The following is a 22,469-nucleotide window of genomic DNA, read 5'->3' on the forward strand; positions in this document are numbered from 1 at the left end:
CAGATTTCAGCTCTGGAGGCTGTAAAACAGCAAATGATGATGTGGACCATAGTCTTTGCTTGTCTATATTGGGTGCACTGGGGCCTCCTCCAGCGGTCCAGCCTACACCACAAAGATTGAGAGTATTCAAATGAAAGTGTAACATTTAAAACAAAAAAATTCCGAAAAAAATTTAAACCAAATATTGGCAGTAGCTTTGAAATAGCAGCATCTACAGGACACCAATTTGGATAAAGCCATACAGCAAAGTGAAGTAAAGAGGGGGAGGAGAAAAAAAACCGTAACACTGCTGGAAACATCACGAAACAATCATCAGGATCAGCAAAAAAAATAAAAAATTATGTATTACAATTGAAAATACAAAAATGTCATTGGCACAACGAGACCTAGAATTTTTTTTGAAAACGCAAATTAATTGACAGGCTGGCGTGTTTGGCACAAAAGGGGGCAGCGATTTTTTGAGGCTGCGTTTCATTCCCAGGCAGAGAGTCTTAACACAAATCGGTGAGCTGTACCTTAGTAAAGTCTCATAGGGCTGTACGGGGGTTGGGAAAATTGGTCTGTCCCTCACCAACAGCGCCACTCTCGTTCACTGGCTGGGGCTGGTATCGCAGTCAGCACTGGAACTGCAATAGCAGACACGGGCCACGCACTAGAATGGCGCTGTTTTCTTTCCGTAAAAGGCAATTTTTTTAAGTTGTTGTCCCACAATTGAGCATATAATTGGGGTGAAGTGCAAGTAAGGATCCGTCCAGGCGAGAGAGCAGGGAACACTACACACATATTGGAATGTATATATATATATAGGATAGGCAGGGGTCCCAAAAATCCTCCCCATGAAGCAAATCAGTCAATGGTGGGCAAGGCAGGACGCTGCTCCAGTAACTCCCATGGAGTTCAATGGAGGGGACAGCAAGTAAACCCTCTCCTTGACCTATTTACTTGAGGAGCAGGGGCCCTCGCTTATTACATAATTAGGATAAATGTATATCCTACAGCTATTACCATAGACGTCAATGCTCTGTCCTGAACGTGTTCTGATTAGCCACATGTTATAGAGCAGGAGGAGCTGAACGGGAATATATATTCATGTGTGTGTACAATTGTGTCCAGTGGATGGACATACTCACTGATTGAGAGTTACGTGGCAATCACTGATCACAAAGGTGGCCGATCACTGATAAGTACCGCCCACTGGACTCCTAAGAGAATACTTTTGCGCAAAACTGTACATTAATCTGCTCAGCTCCTCCTCCCGTACAATGAGACAAGATCCCTTTACTTCTGAGGTGCAATACTGGGGTTATGCAATGTGAGGACTTCTTAGTGTAAAAATGCAGCAACTTGTGCAATATTGGGGAAGCAGGTGCCTTAACTCGGTCCAGATAGACCTGCACCCCCTTCACCAGGACCCTGTCTATATTTTATCTTACATATACATTATGTACTATAGAACAGATATCAGATATCAACCAATCAAACTCTAGTTCTCACTTTTCAGAGGCCTGATACAAAACCCCATTGGTGCTTCAAAAACCTGATGAATAAGCAAACAGTATCAGCTCATCTATCCTAAGGATAAGCAATCAATACCAGATCACCTGTCCTAAGGATAAGCAATCAATATCAGATCACCAGTCCTAAGGATAAGCAATCAATATCAGATCACCAGTCCTAAGGATAAGCAATCAATATCAGATCACCAGTCCTAAGGATAAGCAATCAATATTATATCACTCATCCTAAGGAGGAGAATCAATAGCAGATCACCTATCCCAAGGATAATTAATCAGTATCAGATCACCCATCCTAAGGATAAGCAACCAATATTTGATCACCTATCCTAAGGATAATTAAACAGTATCAAATTACCCATCCTAAGGATTAGCAATCAATATCAGATCACTTGTACTAAGTATAAGCAATCGATATCAGAACAACTGTCCTAAGGATAAGCAATCAATATCAGATCACCAGTCCTAAGGATAAGCAATCAATATCAGATCACCAGTCCTAAGGATAAGCAATCAATATCAGATCACCAGTCCTAAGGATAAGCAATCAATATTATATCACTCATCCTAAGGAGGAGAATCAATAGCAGATCACCTATCCCAAGGATAATTAATCAGTATCAGATCACCCATCCTAAGGATAAGCAACCAATATTTGATCACCTATCCTAAGGATAATTAAACAGTATCAAATTACCCATCCTAAGGATTAGCAATCAATATCAGATCACTTGTACTAAGTATAAGCAATCGATATCAGAACAACTGTCCTAAGGATAAGCAATCGATATCCGATCACCTGTCCTAAGGATAAGCAATCGATATCAGCTCATCTATCCCAAGGATAATTAATCACTATCAGATCAACTGATACAAAACATCCACTATGTGTGATTGCTGCCCATTACTTTATATCTATGGTAAAGGTCTGTGTTCTAGTGTTATGTTGTAAAGCATCACTAGTCGGGATCCATCACACGCGGCTCATAAGACAAGTGCAGGCCACAGTATAGGACAGTGTATAGGACAGCAGTGACAATCCCCTTACGAATGGGAATCTGTTGTTGGAACCTTTGATACTTGAGGGAATGGATTCCAGATTCAGTTCAGTATCTTTCCACCATATTTGGGGGAGGTGAGAGATGGCAACGTTGTCCTGTGTATTTTGTTCTTCGGGTTTCCAGGAGGTATGACATGTATATGGCATGTGGTAGACGCTATACGTTCCCCGTATGATGAAGGCTTACATCCGCCGCGGGGGGGGGGGGAGAGAATTAAACTCTAAGCTTCTCCTCCAAGAGTTTCAACATACAATCCTATAAGAGAACAGCTGCCGTAGAATCCTAGCGCAATCTAAGGAATACTCCAAGAAGACATCCAGGAATAATGCTCAATTTCCATCTGTTCTTCCATGTAGCTGGCCGCTCCCCCCTCCGGAGCTGCGCTCATCCAAAAAAATAACCGATAATAATAATAATTATAAAAAAAAATTAGAATAAATAGAATAAATACAACTTTTCTTACCACAAACGTGGAGGAACGAGGGAGACTGCTTCACTATTTAACAAAAAAAAAGGTAAAAGAAGTTTTCCGGACACGAAATGTCACTAAAAAGGACATGTACAATCTAATCCTTGGATGTGTGCGTGACACCGAGGAGGTGGGGGGAGGATAGGACTAGTCTTCTCATCTAAGTGCATTGTCTCCTTTAAACCTCGGGTGGGAAGGACGAGTCCTCGCTCTCCGTTTTACACTTAAACCTCTTGTCGTCTCCTCCTCCGCAGGATAACAAGTCCTTGGGGTCGTGCTCCGAGCAGTACAGCCTCCCGTCCTGGCCCGCGGCGCTCAGAGCTCCTTTCTCGTGATCTTTGCAGAAAGAGGATGGACAGAAGTCACAGAAGGATGAAGACGCAGCTCCGCACAGGTCGCACTGGTGCCACGGACAATCCCACTTTCCTTTATGCACAGGGAAAAAAAAAACATAAAATGCATTAGCCGCCATAAAGCGTAGAAAGTGCTGCAAATGCAACTAGATTATTTAAAGGGAACCTGTCACCAGATTTTACCCCATTAAACTATCATCCCCCTCAGGTAGGGGATGAAATGTCCTTTCTAGAATTCCTTCTTTTATGTGAAATCTCACTCGTTTACCAATAAAAAATCTCCTCCACAGTCATGCAATAAACAGAGAATAGTCATATTTTACCTGGGATCAGAAACTAAAGGGAACCTGACACCACATTTTTCACATATATAGCTTGTGGCAGGTTCCCATAGAGACCCAGTAGCTAACTGCCACCTTTCTTTTAGCTAAAAATAGTTTCCCTCAGATTCCCATGAAATCAGAGTTAGAAACTTGCCAGGTATCTAGGGATCTACAAAGTGAGACAGGGGGCCGTGGCCGAATGTCATTAGACGAAGCCTCCTAACATTAGCAAACTGTCTGATCACATGAAATCACAGCATGCCTGCATGGAGAGGATAAGAAGTCAGTAGAGGCTTCTGCGATTCCATGTGATAAGATATGCTGTGATTTCATGTGATCAGATATATGCATGGTGTACAGTTTGCTAATGTTAGGAGGCTAAAGTAGCTGAGATTAAGTCACTCGGTCACGCGACATTACTGCTGACTGCTGAGAAAGTATGGGGATAAGCTGCTTGATTCAGCCCAAGGAAGCCACGCCCACCTCGACTTACTATATATATCCCCAGATACCAGGCAAGTTTATAACTCTAATTTTATGGTGATCTGAGGGAAATAATTTTTTAGGTAAAAGAAGGGTGCCAGTTAGTTACTAGGACTCTATGGGAACCTGTCACTAGCTGTATTTGTGAAAAATGTGGTGACAGGTTTCCTCTAACCTGCTTTGTTTTTTCATTTCCATTTTTCACTCCCCACCTTCAAAAATCTATAACTATTTAATTTTTACATGTAAAGAGCTGTGTGCTGACTAGTTTTTTGCCTAACAAATTACACTTCATAGTGATGGTATTGAATTTTCCATGCCGTGTACTGGGAAGCGGGAAAAAAATTCAAAATGCAGTGAAAATGGTGGAAAAAATGCATTTGCGCCATTTTCTTGTGGGCTTGGATTTTACGGCTTTTACTGTGTGCACCAAGTGACATGTCTGCTTTATTCTTTGGGTCGGTACGATTACGGGGATACCAAATTTGTATAGGTTTTATAATCTTTTCATACATTTACAACAACTAAAACCTCCTGTACAAATCTTTTTTTTTTTTTATTTTGCCATCTTCTGGCGCTAATAACTTTTTCAAACTTCGTTGTACGGGGCTGTGGGTTTTGATGACGTTTTCAATGCTACCATTTTTAAATACTTTTCAAAATGCCAAAAAAGTGGCATTTTCGACTTTGGGCGCTATTTTCTGTTAGGGAGTTAAACGAGGTGAAAAACGGTTATTATATTTTGATAGATCGGGCATTTTGGTACTCGATACCTAATGTGTTTATGATTTCTATTTACATCAGTTCTAGGCAAGGGGATTGCATTTTTAAGTTTTCTTATTATAATTTTTTTTTACCCCCTAGGGTAATTTAACCCTAGGTTGTCTGACTGATCCTACCATATACTGTCATACCACAGTATGGCAGTATATGGGGATTTTCCACCTCATTCATTAAAATGTGCAAATTGCACATTGTAATGGTTGGGTAAAAACGAGACAGCCTTGGCGACCGATCGCAGCTCCCTGATGACGCCAAGGATTTTTGAAGCTGCCTTTTCAGCTACTCCCTCCTGCTCCTTCACAGAGCTCACAGCCTGGTGAGCGGACATCAGTGGGAGAGGGAGGAGCTGTACAGGAGCACAAAGGTGGGAGCAGAGAACTGAGGTTTCTGCAGCAGAGACAAGTCACATGTTGTTTTTTAAAATGCAACCAAACCAAAGCCCAACCCCTGGGACTACACAGAGGATTCTGTCAGGGTGCAAGGTAAGTTATAACACACAGGCTATATATATGTATATGTATATATGTCATGTATTACCATAGGGAGGATGGGTCAGGTTAAGGCAGGACGAGATAAGCTGAGGCTATATATGTATACATGTCATGTATTACCATAGGGCGGATGGGTCAGGTTAAGGCAGAGGAGGTGATAAGCTTTTGGACAGTCCCTCTTATCACACATCACCAGTTCTCCTCCATCTCCACAGCGGAAGCAGTAGTCCTCGTGCATCTGCTTCTGCTCGGTTTTGATCTTCCGCTTTTTTGCCTTCAGACGAGCGTTTTTGGCTTTTTCTTCATTTGCTGTCGCACAAGCTGTCTGTGGGATCAATGACAGAGAGAGGAAACTCAATGAACTGTGCATTGCGGGGTCCTGGCACCATCATGGATAAATGCACAACGTATACGGACATATACCAGTCCTAATGTAAATGCAAATGAGACTTATGAATAAACATACAGAACCCATCATGTACATAACCCGGGCTGAATACACTACACGTATTGCAGAGTATTACGCCGCTGCTTCTTTAGATTGGAGGTCTGCTATTCTCTGTCTCCTGACAGTCCAAATGGCGTTTTGAACCCGTTTTTGGACCATTTTTTAAGCAGTTCGTTAAAAATGCATGCGTTTTTGTCCGTTTTTCTCAATTATTTTAATTAAAACTGGTCAAAAACGGATGCGTTTTCAAAAACCACATGGTTTTTTTAACGGACTGCTTAAAAACGGCCCAAAAAAACGAGTTCAAAACGCCATGTGTGACCACATTTGCTGCTTTCCCATCCAGTTTATAGCTAAAGGGGTATTCTCATTTCCACAAATTAATCTTATTATTTGTAGGATGAAAAATCATACAATGTTACAATATACTTTCTCACTGTTTTCTAGATCTCTGCTTGCTGTCCTTCTATGGAAAGCTTCTAAGTTTACTTCCAGTGGATATAAATCTGACCATGGTCACACAGGTGCACGGCTTATTAGTATCGTAGACATTAGAGCTTTGTGATATTACGAGCCCTGCACCTGTGTGACATCACATGGCCAAGGATATAACGAGCTGTGCACCTGTGTGACATCACATGGCCAAGGATATAACGAGCTGTGCACCTGTGTGACATCACATGGCCAAGGATATAACGAGCTGTGCACCTGTGTGACATCACATGGCCAATGATATAATGAGCTGTGCACCTGTGTGACATCACATGACCAAGGATACAACGAGCTGTGCACCTGTGTGACATCACATGGCCAAGGATATAACGAGCTGTGCACCTGTGTGACATCACATGGCCAATGATATAATGAGCTGTGCACCTGTGTGACATCACATGGCCAAGGATATAACGAGCTGTGCACCTGTGTGACATCACATGGCCAAGGATATAACGAGCTGTGCACCTGTGTGACATCACATGGCCAATGATATAATGAGCTGTGCCTCTGTGTGACCATGGTCAGATTTCTATCCACTGGAAGTAAACTTAGAAGCTTTCTATAGCAGCACAGCAAGGAGAGATCTAGAAAACAGTGAGGAATTGATACAGAAAGTCTATTAAAAAATTGTATAATTTTTTATGACACAAACAATAAGATTTATTTGCTGAATTGGGAACAGCCATTTAAGCAGCCTTTTCATTGTGGTGGCTCTAAACAGCCTATCAACAGCGGGGCTCATTTACTTACCCGGTCCATTCGCGATCCAGCAGCGCGTTCTCTGACGTTGATTCGGGTTCTGCCGGGATTCACTAAGGTTAGTGCGCCCGATATCCACTAGGTGTCGCTGCTGCGCTGAAGTCCGCCAGAGTTCACCTGCTTCGTCTCATTGCATGTAAGTGCTATTCTTGCGACACAATTTTTAAAAAAAATTCTGCGGTTTTTCCGAATCCGACGGCCACACCCCCCGATGTCTGTCACGTGAAAGCTGCCGCCGATGCGCCACAATCCGATCGCGTGCGCCAAAATCCCGGGGCAATTTGGCGCAAATCGGAAATCGTCGGGAAGCCCGACGAAAATGCGCGATGCGGCCCTTAAAGGACACCTGTCACCTCTACCTGTTGGAGCAGCTCACAAGGATCCCATCCCAGCCTTTATCTAGTTATTTCATACACTAATCATTATAAAATCATCTATTCTTTATCATGTAAATGAGGCTGGTCACATGGTCAGAGGCAGTGATGTCACCCCTGTTACCCCTCCCCTCTCCTCCCCCTGCTCATGTCTGTGTGTAATGTATAGTAAAGCATGTCTAGTGTGTGTGCTGCATCTGCTGACATGCTGCATCCTCCTAATATACAGGTGAGAGACACAGACATCAGCTACACATGAATCTGACATGTTCTGCTGTAACATGGCTGCCTGGAGCTGCTGTATCTCTCCTATACACACACACACATGCACACACAGGCTGCAGGGGGCGTGGCCACCAGCAGCAGGAAGCACATCATTATACAGCCTCACATCATTATACAGGCTGTCAGTCATGCACTGGGGGTGTGGCCACCAGCACCAGGAAGCACATCATTATACAGCCTCACATCATTATACAGCCTCACATCATTACACAGGCTGTCAGTCATGCACTGGGGGTGTGGCTGTGCCTCCCACTCATGAATAGAGTGGACAGCTTGAATATGCTAATGCTTCATTGGACATTTCACGGGTCATTTGCATACAGCTTTAGGACCTCATTGCTTAGGTTTACAGGCATGTAGAGGGACAATGAAGGGATAGAGGCAATGCTCTCTAATGGCAGTTTATGAAAATATATTTAGTTTAGGGGGGTTATTTTGCATGACGGGTTCTCTTTAAGTAAATGAGCCCCATCATGGCTATCATCATGTTCACCTTAATAAGTGAAATTGACTTACTTTAGGTCGCACCCCCAAGAAGCCACTACAGTTATCCGCCCCACAGTGACACTCCGTCCGTCCATTCCCCAGACAGTCAAGGTTGTAGTTAAATGTTAACTCCGTTCCTAGAGACATGAAATGAGAGAGAAAATACAGTCACAAAAACATGAGAAACAACAGGAAGGACCCTACAGGGAAGACATGTTTTGCTGCCACTTTGTCCAAGTACAATATAGAATTGTATTGGTGCAATTGTGTATCAGGTGTATTTTTTTTCAAAGCAAAAAATGAGGTCAGGGCTTAGGTAAAAAATAAAAACTAGATGGACAATGTTTCCTCAGTGATGTCAGAGCTATGTCCACGCCTGCCTATAAATATCAGTAATAGTAATGCCCCCCCACACCTGATCTATAACTAGAAAACGCACACTTTCACCTCCGTGTAACTGTGAGTACACACAAATCAGTCTGCAGCACAAAGAGGGGCCTTAACCCCTTAACGACTTGGCCTTTTTTAGTTTTTTCACTTCCATTTTTCACTCCCCACTCTATAACTTTTTTATTTTTCCACATAAAGAGCTGTGTGATGGCTTATTTTCTGCGTAACTAATTGCACTTTGTAGTGATGGTATTTAATATTCCATGCTGTGTACTGGGAAGCAGGAAAAAAATTCCAAATGCAGTGAAAATGGTGAAAAAACACATTTGCGACGTTTTCTTGTGGGCTTGGATTTTACAGCTTTCACTCTGCGCCCCAAATGACAAGTCTACTTTATTCTTTGGGTTGCTACGATTATGTGGATACCAAATTTGTATAGGTTTTATAATGTTTTCATACATTTAAAAAAATTGAAACCTTCTGTACAAAATTTTTTTTTTGATTTTGCCGTCTTCTGGCGCCAATAACTTTTTCATACTTTGGTGTACGGAGCTGTGGGTAGTGTCATTTTTTGCGACTTTTGATGGCGTTTTCATTGCTATCATTTTTAGGACTGTGCGACCTTTTCATCACTTTTTATTAATTTTTTTATATTTTCCAAAATGGCAAAAAAATGTCATTTTTGACTTTGGACGCTATTTTCCGTTACGGGGTTAAACGCAGCAAAAAAACGTTATTATATTTTGATAGATCGGACATTTTTGGACGCGGTGATACCTAATGTGTTTATGATTTTTACTGTTTATTAATATTAATATCAGTTCTAGGGAAAGGGGGGTGATTTGAATTTTTAGGTTTTTTTATTATAATTTTTTTTTTTAACTTTTTTTTACTTTTACTATTTTTCAGACTCCCTAGGGTACTTTAACCCTAGGTTGTCTGATCGATCCTACCATATACTGCCATACTGCAATATGGCAGTATATGGGGATTTTACTCCTCATTCATTACAATGTGCTGATAGCACATTGTAATGAATGGGTTAAAACGAGACAGCTTCGGGCCTCCGGTACCGATCGCGGGTGTTACCGGTAAGCCTTTGCTGCAATATGCAGCAAAGACTTACAGGCTATGGAGAGGGCTCAGCCCGCGAGCCCTCTCCATGCACCCGGACCCGGCGCGCGCAGTACTAGTACGGCGCGTGTCGGGAAGGGGTTAAATGTCTGCCAGGAGAAAACCCCTATAAGGGCAAGCCATCCACTTTAAAGGGCTTGTGCTCTTTCAGCAAGTGATTGATACTGTTATAGTGATATGTGATATGATAAGTTATATCATTTTCCCATATATTTTCTTTATCAATTCCTCCCGGTGTTCTAGATCTCTGCTTGTTGTCATTCTATGGGAAGCTTCATTGTTTACTTCCTATGGATAAAAAGCAGTCTTTGGTCATGTGATGTCACACAGGTGCACGGCTCGTTATTTCCCTGGTCATGTGATGTCACACAGGTGCATGGCTTGTTATATCCCTGGTCATGTGATGTCACACAAGTGCACGGCTCGTTATAGATCCCTGGTCATGTGATGTCACACAGGTGCATGGCTTTTTATATCCCTGGTCATGTGATGTCACACAGGTGCACGGCTCGTTATATCCCTGGTCATGTGATGTCACACAAGTGCACGGCTCGTTATAGATCCCTGGTCATGTGATGTCACCCAAGTGCACGGCTTGTTATATCCCTGGTCATGTGATGTCACACAGGTGCACAGCTCGTTATATCCCTGGTCATGTGATGTCACACAAGTGCACGGCTCGTTATAGATCCCTGGTCATGTGATGTCACACAGGTGCATGGCTTGTTATATCCCTGGTCATGTGATGTCACACAGGTGCACAGCTCGTTATATCCCTGGTCATGTGATGTCACACAAGTGCACGGCTTGTTATAGATCCCTGGTCATGTGATGTCACACAGGTGCACGGCTCGTTATACCTCTGGTCATGTGATGTTATATATCATATACGTCATGTGATATATCCCTGGTCATGTGATGTCACACAGGTGCATGGCTTGTTATATCCCTGGTCATGTGATGTCACCCAGGTGCATGGCTTGTTATATCCCTGGTCATGTGATGTCACACAGGTGCACAGCTCGTTATATCCCTGGTCATGTGATGTCACACAAGTGCACGGCTCGTTATAGATCCCTGGTCATGTGATGTCACACAGGTGCATGGCTTGTTATATCCCTGGTCATGTGATGTCACACAGGTGCACTGCTCATTATACCCCTGGTCATGTGATGTCACACAAGTGCACGGCTTGTAATATCCCTGGTCATGTGATGTCACACAGGTGCACGGCTCGTTATACCCCTGGTCATGTGATGTCATATATCATATACGTCATGTGATATATCCCTGGTCATGTGATGTCACACAGGTTATAACATGACTCGTTATAACACACAGCTATGATTACTCTCTGATTATGAGCCGTGCACCTGTGTGACATCACATGACCATGGATCCGCTTCTATCTTCAGAAAGTAAACAATAAAGCCTCCTATAGAATGACAGCAAGCAGAGATCTATAAAAGTGTGAGGAATTGATACGGAAAGTATAGTGGAAAATTGTATGACTTTTCATCACACATTCAATATCAATTATTTGCTAAAAGTGGACAACCCCTTTAAACAACTGGAAAATTCATTGAAAATTATTGTCAATCATTACAAGAATACGTCTAGTGAGATAAGTTGTACCTTGAGGTATGTCACAAAGGGCGAAGAGGCCAACTCTGATGTCCCCGTTTACCGTCCACTTCTGTGTTTCACAGTTTGGGTTACAGCTGTGGTTCATGAACCGGGAGTAATTCCCCTTAGGGCCGGCATCTATGATGCGATCCTGGGGTAGAGACACGACACGAAGTATGAAAAGCCATCGCTGACAATACGTTTCCTGGGAGGATTCTCTGCCTGCAACCTGTTCTCACCTTTGTCACCGTCAACAAGTAGAAGTTGGTGATTCCGTTTTCGTGGGCTCGCTTCAGGCGTAGTCTGCACTCCTCCTCGTCTATCAGCTCCCCGACGTACTCATTGACAAATTCACCCTACAAATACAGAAAAGAATAGACGTACAGCATCGGAGCAGATACAGGGATGTGACTCCAACTATTCTAAGAAGAGCTCATCAATAAAATACAGCTTTTATAAGGTGCATTTTTATAAGATCTTGCTGAAAAGTTCCTGTATCTCAAAATCTGAAGATCAGGGGGATCAGGGGGATCCAGCACTGCCAGACCCTCCCGCCAGCTGTCCTGGAGATAAACCATTTCACCCGATCTCCGGAGAGCAGAGCCTCTGCACTGCTCTCTCCCCACATGAATATTACTGCAGGACCTGTAGTGATGTCAGAGGCACATGACTGATCACATGCTCCCAGTATCACTCCAAGGTCCATAAACCCTTTCATGATGCCAAGGATGGGATCTGAGAAGAAGTTGCAACTGGGACAGGGTATGAGGAAGAGGTAAGGGTGTGTGTGTGTGTGTGAGAGTGAATGTATGTAGCAGAGATGTGTGCGAGTGAATGGATGTAGCTGAGCTGTGTGCGAGTGAAATGATGTAGCAGAGCTGTGTGCAAGTGAAAGGATGTAGCAGTGCTGTGTGCAAGTGAATGGATGTAGCAGTGCTGTGTGCAAGTGAATGGATGTAGCCGTGCTTTGTGCGAATGACAGGATGTAGCAGGGTTGTGTGTGAATGAATGGACGTAGAAGAGCTGTGTGTGAGAGAATGTATGTAGCAGAGCTGTGTCTGACTGTATGGATGTAACAGAATGATGCATGCTGTGATTATGTTTGACCAACAGGAAATTTTTAATTGGTGTCAAATATATGTTTCTATTTTGTGGACGACTAAATCTATGGTTTATATTATATGAATCTTAGCGCAGGACCTATAGTGAAGTCAGAGGCACGTGACTGATCACATGCTCCCAGTATATGCCGAGGATGGGATCTGAGAAGAAGTTGCGAGTGGAAAACAAGGTATGAAGAAGAGGTAGGGCTGTGTATGTGTGAGAGTATATGTATGTAGCAGACCTAAGTGAGAGAGTGAATGTAGCAAGAGATGTGTAAGTGAATGTTGTAATAGAGAAGTTTTTGAGTGAAAGGATGTAGCAGGGCTAGGTGTGTGAGTGTAAGGATGTAGCAGATGTGTGTGAGTGAACTGATGTAGCAGAGCTATGTGTGAGTGAAAGCATGAAGCAGTTCTGTGTGTGAGTTAAAGGATGTAGAAGACCTATGTGCAAGTGAATGGATGTAGAAGAGCTGTGTGCAAGTGAATGGATGTAGCAGAGTTGTTTGTAAGTGAATGGATGTAGCAGAGCTGGGTGCGAGTGAAATGATGTAGCTGAGCTGTGTGCGAGTAAAAGGATGCAGTATAGCTGTGTGTGACAGGATGCAGCAGAGCTCTGTGTGTGTGTGTGTGAAAGGATGTAGCAGTGCTGTGTGCGAGTGAAATGATGTAGCAGAGCTGTGTGCGAATGAATGGATGTAGCAGAGCTGTGTGCGAATGACAGGATGTAGCACGGCTGTGAGTGAATGAATGTAGAAGAGCTGTGTCTGACTGTATGGATGTAGCAGAATGATGCATGCTGTGATTATGTTTGACCAACAGGACATTTTTAATTGTGTCAAATATATGTTTCTATTTTGTGGACAACATCTATGGTGTATCTTTTTGGTCCTACTGCCCTCTACGTTTTATTAATATACCCTTTATTAAAATTATAGTGAATGGGCATGGCCTCACAATGGGGCAACTGGAAGCATCACCCATTTATGGCACCCAACCCAAAATGGGGGTTTGCCTGAAAATTCATTTTGCCACTAGGTGGGGCTTTGGCCACCATAACCTGCTTAAAGGGATTGTCCCATGTATTTAATTATCCATTATCCATGGGGCACACAGAATTCCCACTCATTGGAAGTCCTGTCCTTGTTTTCAGTGGTGGTCCCAGCAGTCCAAGTCTCACCAATCAGCAAGTTATCCCCCATCCTGTTGATAGGGTATGACTCGTATACTTGGAACAACCCCTTTAATCTCTTATGGCAGGGATAAGCATACCTTGCGGATATCTCTTTTGCAGCGGAGCCCCCAGCCTCTCCTTTCTGTCCGGAAGATCTCGGTCTCGGGGTAGAGGCGCTTGGTAAAGCTCTGGTTCTGGCAGTACTCCCCAGCAGGACACACATTGGGATGGCACTCGTACAACAACATGCGGTTGAGACACGGGGAGTCCAGGCCACAAGGGGCTTCATCAGTGGGACGACAATTACAACGAGGTATTTCAGAGACATCCGCCACCTGGATCTGCACTTTCCCCACGGCTTTATTGGCCTGTTCAGAGTAAAAAAAAAACATGATAAGGAGGTGTCTGAACGGGGCTTTACCCCTTGTAAGTCAGGGCCCAGGCTCGTACCTTTATGTGCTTGTACGGAGGAGGTTTTCTGGAGTTGCGCTCTATCTCCAGGGCTTCCTTACTCTCTCGCTGTGCCTTCAACTCCTGGAATCGTTTAGCAGCTTCTTCAAGAGCTAATAAAAACCGGAAATGACGATAAATAAAAGATCAGGAAAGGGATGGTCCCCCCCCCCTATCCAGGCAGATGAGCCTCACACTCACCTTTCTTGAAGGTTTTATTAATACTGGTCTGGCCCTCAGCAAAGCTCTTATCCCCCTCCACATAGGGAAAGACACGACCCCGGTGCACCCAATAATAATCATGTGATCCGAAGAAGAAAACCGGAAAGTCTCCGATGTCATGTTTCAGCCCCTGGATATTTAACGGGACAGACCTCGGATTGCAGATCTCCGCCGGCCACCATCTACAGGTAAAATAGTTCATGTAATTGAGAAAGAAAGCAAACCCTGTACAGAGAGTGTACCAGCAGGGGGCGACTACAGGTGTGAGCTCAGAGGGCCCTACAGAAGTAAAGGATTTAACATTACATGCTATGGAGAACTTAATACCACCAGGGCACAAATTATACAAACATTGCACCAGCAGGGGTTACTCCAGATGTGAGCTCTCCCCACATGTGGATGTTACTTGTTGGGGTGTCTCCGTATGGCCGCACAGCGATGCGCAGAAGGGAAGGTGGGTTGTGCCTGATTCCTACATGATTTTGTGCCCTACAAAATTTTGATTTTTTTTAATCACGTTTTATGTTGTACACAAAATGTAAAAATCTTATTTTTTTTTTTAATGCCGTCCATGGTGCAGGTTCAATAATTTTTTTTGTATTGCATGGGTCATTACAGACATGTTGATATGTGGGATTTGTGTGGTGATTTTCACTTTTTTTATGTTATATGTACATGTTATACACAGGAGCTTTTTTTTTAAATTAATTTATTAGTTTATTTTTAATGTAATAATTTTTTTTCCTGGTCTTACTATATGAGATGAAGAAGCAATTATTTGCTTGCCTGTTCATTATAATAACTTTAATACTGATGTATTACAGGTTGTTATAACTATCAGCCTATACTGATGCATCAGGAATCTCTCTGCAGGCATTTAAGGGGTTCCCTCCGAGCGTGGGTGTTACTCTGTAAGATACAGCTAACACCCCATGTTTCCTGGTGCCGCTTCAGCTCATCATCGGGTCCATGACGTACTATTACGGCATAGAGCACAATCTGTCTCTCTCCATGCCGTAATAGTACATCATGGAGTGCAAACAAGTTATTACATACTATGATGGAAGCCAGGTACAGGTACTGATACATTTTACCAGGACAGACACTGAACAAGCAGGCCTTCCTACAGATGTGAGCTCAGTACTATGCTAAATTTTGTGACTGTAGCCATGTATGATAACCACAGTGGGGTCAATTCTTTTCCATTTCCACCATTTCCCAAGCAGTTATTCCATAGTTATAGTCACATCACTCACCTGTAGTTCCCGAGCTTCACCCACACGATCTGCTTGTAGTGCAGCTTCTTCCCCGTCCTGCAGTCGTTGCAGCTCCAGGACCCTTGAGGCATCTCCATGCTGAGACACGAGGGGTGGAAGGCGGCAGGACATGAATCGCAGCACAGCAGTTTGCCGCCTCCTCGGATAAACAGACAACTTTATTAAGACCTCTGATGAGCGCGTCATGGCCACTGTGTGTGTGTCTGGGCAGCTCTGGATAGTGGGTGCTCAGGGGAGGACATCTACAGTCTCCATGTGTATAGGGTCATGGATATCTCCTTCTCCCACCTGTTCATATAGGGGTTTTATGCTGAGGTCATAGCGGCTCACCGTTCAACATCATTTCACATCCGCTATCTAGATACTTTGCTAGACTTTGTTATATCCTGTGGCGCTCTTCTATTTGCTACTATATCATCTAGTGTGGGATTGGACCCTGATAGCTCTACGAGTAGTGAACCTGTCACCAGGAATGTCACTATTAGCTGGTGACAGGTTCCAATAGCCTATACTATGCTGATTTTAAAATTTGCCTTTGTCATTGAATAATTTCACTACCTTATAAAACTTTATTTCATATTAGTGTGTGGCGAGTCCCAGGGGGGAGGCAGCTGCACCCTGTGTGTACCTGTGTTTAAGTCAACTTTTTACAATATTTCTCTCCTCCACAACATCCCCTGTTCAATGCACATGACAGGAAGTGGGGAGGGGGAGGAGAGGAGACTGACACAGGCTGCAGCTGCAACCACCCCTTCCCCCAGGTACTCACTACATGTTGCTTGCAGGGAGCCAGGTATTGTGAAATAAAGTGTGATAAAGTACTGAAATGATACAAAAATGATTAAAATCAGCATAGCACAGGCTATTGGAACCTGTCACCAGATAAAAATAAAATTCCTGGTGACAGGTTTGCTGAACCAGCAGGTCCTGTGGTGAGATGTGAGCTCAGCAACACGTAACTCTGCATGACCACTAAACATGGGTTCATAATTTAAAAACCTATTCAATCCTTTAAGCAGTGTGAAATGATGTTAAAGGGTGACCCTGTTTGGAGGATTCAACCACAAGCTCATTTTGGACACTTGCCACAGGCTGTTGCCTTGATGAGATTGTGACATCAATAGTTAGTCACCTGCCCTCCAATTATAGACACAAAACCACAAAACATTACAATACAAGTCAGCAAAAACTCCTGCAATAAACAGGGAGCCGATTCAGAGGAGTCCGATATCACATAGGACATTAAAGGAGCACTAAACCTAGAAATGAAGGAGACCTCACTCCTACTAATTAGTTACATTTTAAGGGGCGGGTCCTACTGATCTATTATAGTTCATGGGATGGGTCCTACTGATCTATTATATTTCAACTGATGGGTCCTACTGAGCTGTTACATTTTAAGGGCCGAGAGCTACTGATCTATTATACTTCACGGGGTGGGTGCTACTGATCTATTATATTTCAAGGGGTAGGGCCTACTGATCTATTATATTTCAAGGGGTAGGGCCTACTGATCTGTTACATTTTAAGGGGCGGGTGCTATTGATCTGTTACATTTTAAGGGGTGGGGTCTAAAAAGCTACTGCAGTAAGGACACTGGGGGGAGCATCCTGCTACAGCCAGTTGTCTTACACAGTGAGGAGGAGGAAGAAGAGGGGGTATACTTTAGCTTCTGTGACACACAGATGTTTTTGAAAAATTTCTAATTTTAACTGCAAACTGATCAAAATATACTAAAAGTAGGAGATTAAAAATAAATAAGTCCTTATTTCTTGTGCATCTCTATCCTTAGTGCTCCTTTAAGACTACACGATGCCATGGAGAGAGTGGTGGAGTGTTTTCATGGTTCCCATTTAGGACATTTAACAGTAAAAAAAACTCAGCTTTTAAGCAGCATTTTGCATAATTCTGCAGTTAAAAATCAACATATTTTGTTTAGATTTTTTTTTGATTATATCTAAAGGTAAAATCAGAATTTTGCTGGTCTCCCTGTGCTCCAAACACTGCATATTTGATAATATTATAGAAATGTGAGAGCCAAACAGTTATCTCACATGTCTGACAGCAAGTGGAACTCGTCCGTAGTCTGTTTCCAAGGGCAACCAGCAGATTTCTGAAAATACAGTCCAACCAGGCATCATTTTGGCACATAAGGCTCTGCCCGGCAGAAGTCATTCCCTCAAGTTGGCACTGGGTTTCCGCACCACATGAGAAGCCATCACCACCACAGAAAGAGATTCTCCAGTAATTTAATGCGCGGAAATTACAACATCCAGAACCAGCAAAAACCTATATTTCCTCTCAATGTTTTAGGATGATACAGGTTTCTCCACCAAAATGACCTCATGATCCAGATTTTAGAGGAAATATAGAAAAGTTTAAAGCCACAGAATGAACATCAACACAACGATTCAGCGCCAAGCCGGGTGCAGGGAGCGCAAGCAGAGGGCTGAAAATAATTGTCACAGGAAGACGACTCCAAGAACTTGGTTTCTTCCAACAGGAAATGGGCCGATAAGGAAGCAAATTCTTGGGTCAGTAATCACCTGATTAGGACTTTTGTCCTAGGGATTTTCCATGTATTAGATGATGACATATATTAAAATTAAGTCATCATTAACTTCATGTTGGTGGAAGAGTGACGCCTAGCACCCCCAACATTCAGAACTGACACAGAATATAACTAACAGTCCAGCTCGGCTCCATGTCCAAAGGACAGCAGTATTTACTGTCCCATACTACTCAGTGAGCCCTCCTTGGTCAGTCAGTTCTCCATAACTTTGTATCCACCTCATATATATCTATCTATCTACAAAAGGAAAATATTAAGCGGCACAACAAGATGATGAATGTGTTTGGGTGCAACTAGATATCTATCATGACACATCTATCCATCTAGACCTCCGTCTATACCCCGAGACCTCCGTCCATCCCTCGAAACCTCCGTCCATCCCTCGAGACCTCGGTCCATCCCTCGAGACCTCGGTCCATCCCTCGAGACCTCGGTCCATCCCTCGAGACCTCGGTCCATCCCTCGAGACCTCGGTCCATCCCTCGAGACCTCGGTCCATCCCTCGAGACCTCGGTCCATCCCTCGAGACCTCGGTCCATCCCTCGAGACCTCGGTCCATCCCTCGAGACCTCGGTCCATCCCTCGAGACATCCATCTATCCCTCTAGACATCCATCTATCCCTCTAGAAATCCATCTATCCCTCTATCTACCCTTCAAGACCTCCATCTATCCCTCTAGACATCCATCTATCCCTCTATCTACCCTTCAAGACCTCCATCTATCCATCTAGACATCCATCTATCCCTCTATCTACCCTTCAAGACCTCCATCTATCCCTCTAGACATCCATCTATCCCTCTATCTACCCTTCAAGACCTCAGTCTATCCCTCTAGACATCCATCTATCCCTCTATCTACCCTTCAAGACCTCCATCTATCCCTCTAGACATCCATCTATGCCTCTATCTACCCTTCAAGACCTCCATCTATCGCTCTAGACATCCATCTATCCCTCTATCTACCCTTCAAGACCTCCATCTATCCCTCTAGACCTCCATCTGTCTATTCATCTGGACATCTGTCCGTTTCTCTAGGTATCTGTCTCTCTCTCTAGGCATCTATCTATTCGTCTATTGTGAATAGTGTATATATACCGTATATATGTTTACAGTTAATATGAATTTTCATGGTGGATGCATTAGTCTGTACTCACTTGTGTATGTCCTGAATGTATTGATACGTTGCTATATCCATTAGGATAGATATCCATCTGCATCGCTTCACCATAGGAGATGAGGGTCTCAAACTGAGGGTCAATCCACTACATGATGGATAGCATCGGAGTCACACAGACCCTTCTGCCTGTCATGGGGCTGCTATGGGGTTGTCCACGATGTTAGAAAGGACCTCTGATGCAGATATTGGTTCCATGTATGTATCTCTGGACCCATTTGTGCATACATGTCCCTATATGTATTTTGCTCCTAGTGGATATTTCCAAGGCATTGACCCATCCTTGATGTGTTGTGGACTGCATCCCTTTAATTCATTGTGTGAATAGTGCTGTACCCATTGCTGGCTACTCTGTAATATGTAGATAATCTTGTTCCCCGCATAATAGTCCTGGGACTCCTAGCATCATAGATGCCCCTGCCCGGTGTCATTGGACCCCACTTTCCATCCACAGCCCCTCACCTACTGTAATCCTGCCATCCTTTGAGTAATTTGTCAAAAAAATTTGGAGAAGTTGTCATCGGGATCTGGATCAGCTTTGAATTATTTTAAGCCCTTTGAAGCTTTATAAAAACTCAGACAAAAAGCCAAAACGGAAAACACACAAACAACGGAGACACCCGAAACGTCAGGTCATTCGTTACGACTTCATGAAGCGTGCATAGCAGAGAGAGGCAAGCGGGCACGGAGCCAGGCGCGGGGGGAGGGGGATTAATGGATGAAATGCAGATATAAGGGGGGGAAAAGCTATTTTACAGTTACCTTTCTCAGATTTCTTTAGGAAAGCTGGCGAGGAGGAAGGAATCATAGGTATTTTCATCAACTCTGCACGCTTTGAGTCATTCAGTAGATAGTGGGACTTAAAGGACATAGAACTGACCAGGGTATAATCCTGAACTATCAGCCCTATACAAAACAAACAGAGAGATGCGGTCAATGAAAGCACCCATGATTCCACAAGGATCAACACAGGGTGGGGGGAGGGGAGGTGGAGGCTCGGGAGGAGGAGGAGGGGGAAACAAAAATAACAAAAAGACAATGAGCAAATGGAAAGAAAACATGACATGAAGAAAATGATGATGATCTCTGCATCCACACGTGGCTCTGGTTAACAAGGGGATTGCTTGGTTCTACTAAAAACAGTGCCACTCCTGTCTGCAGGCTGTGCCTGGCATTGCAGCTCAGACCGATTCCATAATGGAAAGTTGGAGCTTTATGACCGGTTTAGAAGGGGTCTGAGTATTCTGAGGACTGGTGACATAAAGTGATGGAGGAATGCTATGGAGATGCCAGTCACAGACTCGAGGGTCAATCCTTAGAATTTTCTAGTCGAAAAACTTTCACCTGCGCTGGATACTGGACAAAGCACCCGGCCGGATGGAAAAGGGGATCGCTGCTCACCCTTCCATCTCCATAGGGAATACGCTCCAGCTCAGACAGAGTGTTCCCACTAGGTAGTGACTAGGAGTAATAGACCTTTATGGGGGCCGTGATCTGACTGCAATTTATGCCCCAATACAGTCGTGTGAATGGATCCTAAGACAGCCGTGTGCTGGTCCTAACTGGATCCCGGGAGAACACAGGCTCGGGAGGAGGACATGGGAGCGGCGAGCACTCCTCACCCTTCCTCCCCCCATAGGCAGATGAGTGGGCACCCAACTCAGTCAATGTGCAGTGGGACACTGTGTGCTCCCCCAGACCCCAACCCCCCCCCCCCCCTCTCCATGAATGAGAGGCATAAACTTCTATTGAAGGCCATGATCTGGTCGTCTGAATGAGCATTAAAGAGGAACTGTCACCCCCAAAAAAGACCCCCACCAAATATGCCCCTTATAATCATGCGATGCTGCCGGCTTACAGGTCCCCGCTGACAGGCGTGTGGTGGGGGAGTGTCGGCCTGCCCTTTCATGAATAAGGCCGACTTCAACTGCAGAGGATAAGAGGCCGGATTGGTTAAAACCAGCTTTCTAAACATAAATTTAAGAAAAAAATGGCAGATATAGAAAGGGCTGGGGAGAGGATTATAAGGAGCATATTTGGTGGGGGTCTTTTTTGGTTGTGACAGGTCCTCTTTAAGGCTGCATTCACACAGCTGTTATGGGGATGTATATAGGTCTCCTTAGACGGCTATGGTGAACCAGCGGCGGTATGCTGCCTCACACCATAACGTACACAGGGAAAAGATAGAGGCAAATGTTTTTCCATCTTCTGTATTTATGACACATCCACTTGATATATATGAAAAATATATGCACATATACACATTATCAGAAGTGTCTGAGGTAAAACCGTTCTTGTTGCCCATGGAAACCAACCAGAGAACAGCTTTCATTTTACAAACAGCTGTGGGAAAATGAAAGCCGAGCTCTGATTGGTTGCCATGGGCAACTAGAACAGTTCTGGGCTCAGACACTTCTGATAAATCTCCACCATCTTGTGGATAAATACAAAAGATGAAAATACCCCTTTGACTCAAGGTTTTCTTCACGATTGTGATGTAGGCTTAGTGTGGAAAGCTCACAATATTCACACTAAACAAGTCTATAGAGTCACATTAACCCGACAAAGGCCGAATGATGGTCTATTCTCTTTAGGACGTCCATTATGAAAATCCATCAACCAGAAACACTTACACATAAATCCAGGCACTGTGACGGTGGTAATAGTCTTATATTTGTTATCTATGGCCTCCTCCCTTCTAACATCATAGTAATGAGCCAGAAGGGCTCTTTTGCGGGGTGTTTCAAGAGCCCCTCAATGCTGCAGCTTCTCAGGCTGTTACATTGTACAGGGTCACTTCCCCCTCGCAATGTGCGAGGTTACAGCAAGAAGAAGCGCTCTGCACAGTGTAACAGTCTGTGAAGCTGCAGCATGGGGGGGCCTCAGATAACCCTCGTTAGTATAATTTAAAAAGTTGATTATAGATGGAAGGAGGCCATGGATAACAAATATAAAAAGATTACCACAGTCACAATACCGGGATCTATGAGTAATGTCCCTGGTTTATCATGATGGATTTCCTTTAA

The 22,469-nt window shown here is 43.7% G+C and overlaps 1 protein-coding gene across 6 annotated transcripts in view; it reads right to left on the reverse strand.

Moving 5' to 3' along the window:
- Positions 1-3,062: 3,062 nt before the first annotated feature.
- Positions 3,063-22,469, reverse strand: part of NSD3 (nuclear receptor binding SET domain protein 3) — a 64,191-nt gene continuing 44,784 nt past the window's right edge. The window contains exons 14-23 of one of the 6 annotated variants that reach the window (XM_072149256.1): positions 20,206-20,229; positions 15,677-15,833; positions 14,400-14,602; positions 14,199-14,311; positions 13,847-14,116; positions 11,714-11,830; positions 11,484-11,625; positions 8,355-8,461; positions 5,598-5,802; positions 3,063-3,470 (exon numbers count right to left, since the gene is read on the reverse strand). In XM_072149256.1, the coding sequence (XP_072005357.1) occupies positions 3,223-3,470; positions 5,598-5,802; positions 8,355-8,461; positions 11,484-11,625; positions 11,714-11,830; positions 13,847-14,116; positions 14,199-14,311; positions 14,400-14,602; positions 15,677-15,833; positions 20,206-20,229 (1,586 nt within the window). In that variant the 3' untranslated portion in view covers positions 3,063-3,222. Of the gene's footprint in view, positions 3,471-5,597; positions 5,803-8,354; positions 8,462-11,483; positions 11,626-11,713; positions 11,831-13,846; positions 14,117-14,198; positions 14,312-14,399; positions 14,603-15,676; positions 15,837-20,205; positions 20,350-22,469 lie in introns of all 6 variants that reach the window. The other 5 variants (XM_072149255.1, XM_072149254.1, XM_072149253.1 and 2 more) reach the window with 5 other exon arrangements.

Source organism: Engystomops pustulosus, chromosome 4, assembly GCF_040894005.1.
Source record: "Engystomops pustulosus chromosome 4, aEngPut4.maternal, whole genome shotgun sequence".
Lineage (NCBI taxonomy): Eukaryota > Metazoa > Chordata > Amphibia > Anura > Leptodactylidae > Engystomops > Engystomops pustulosus.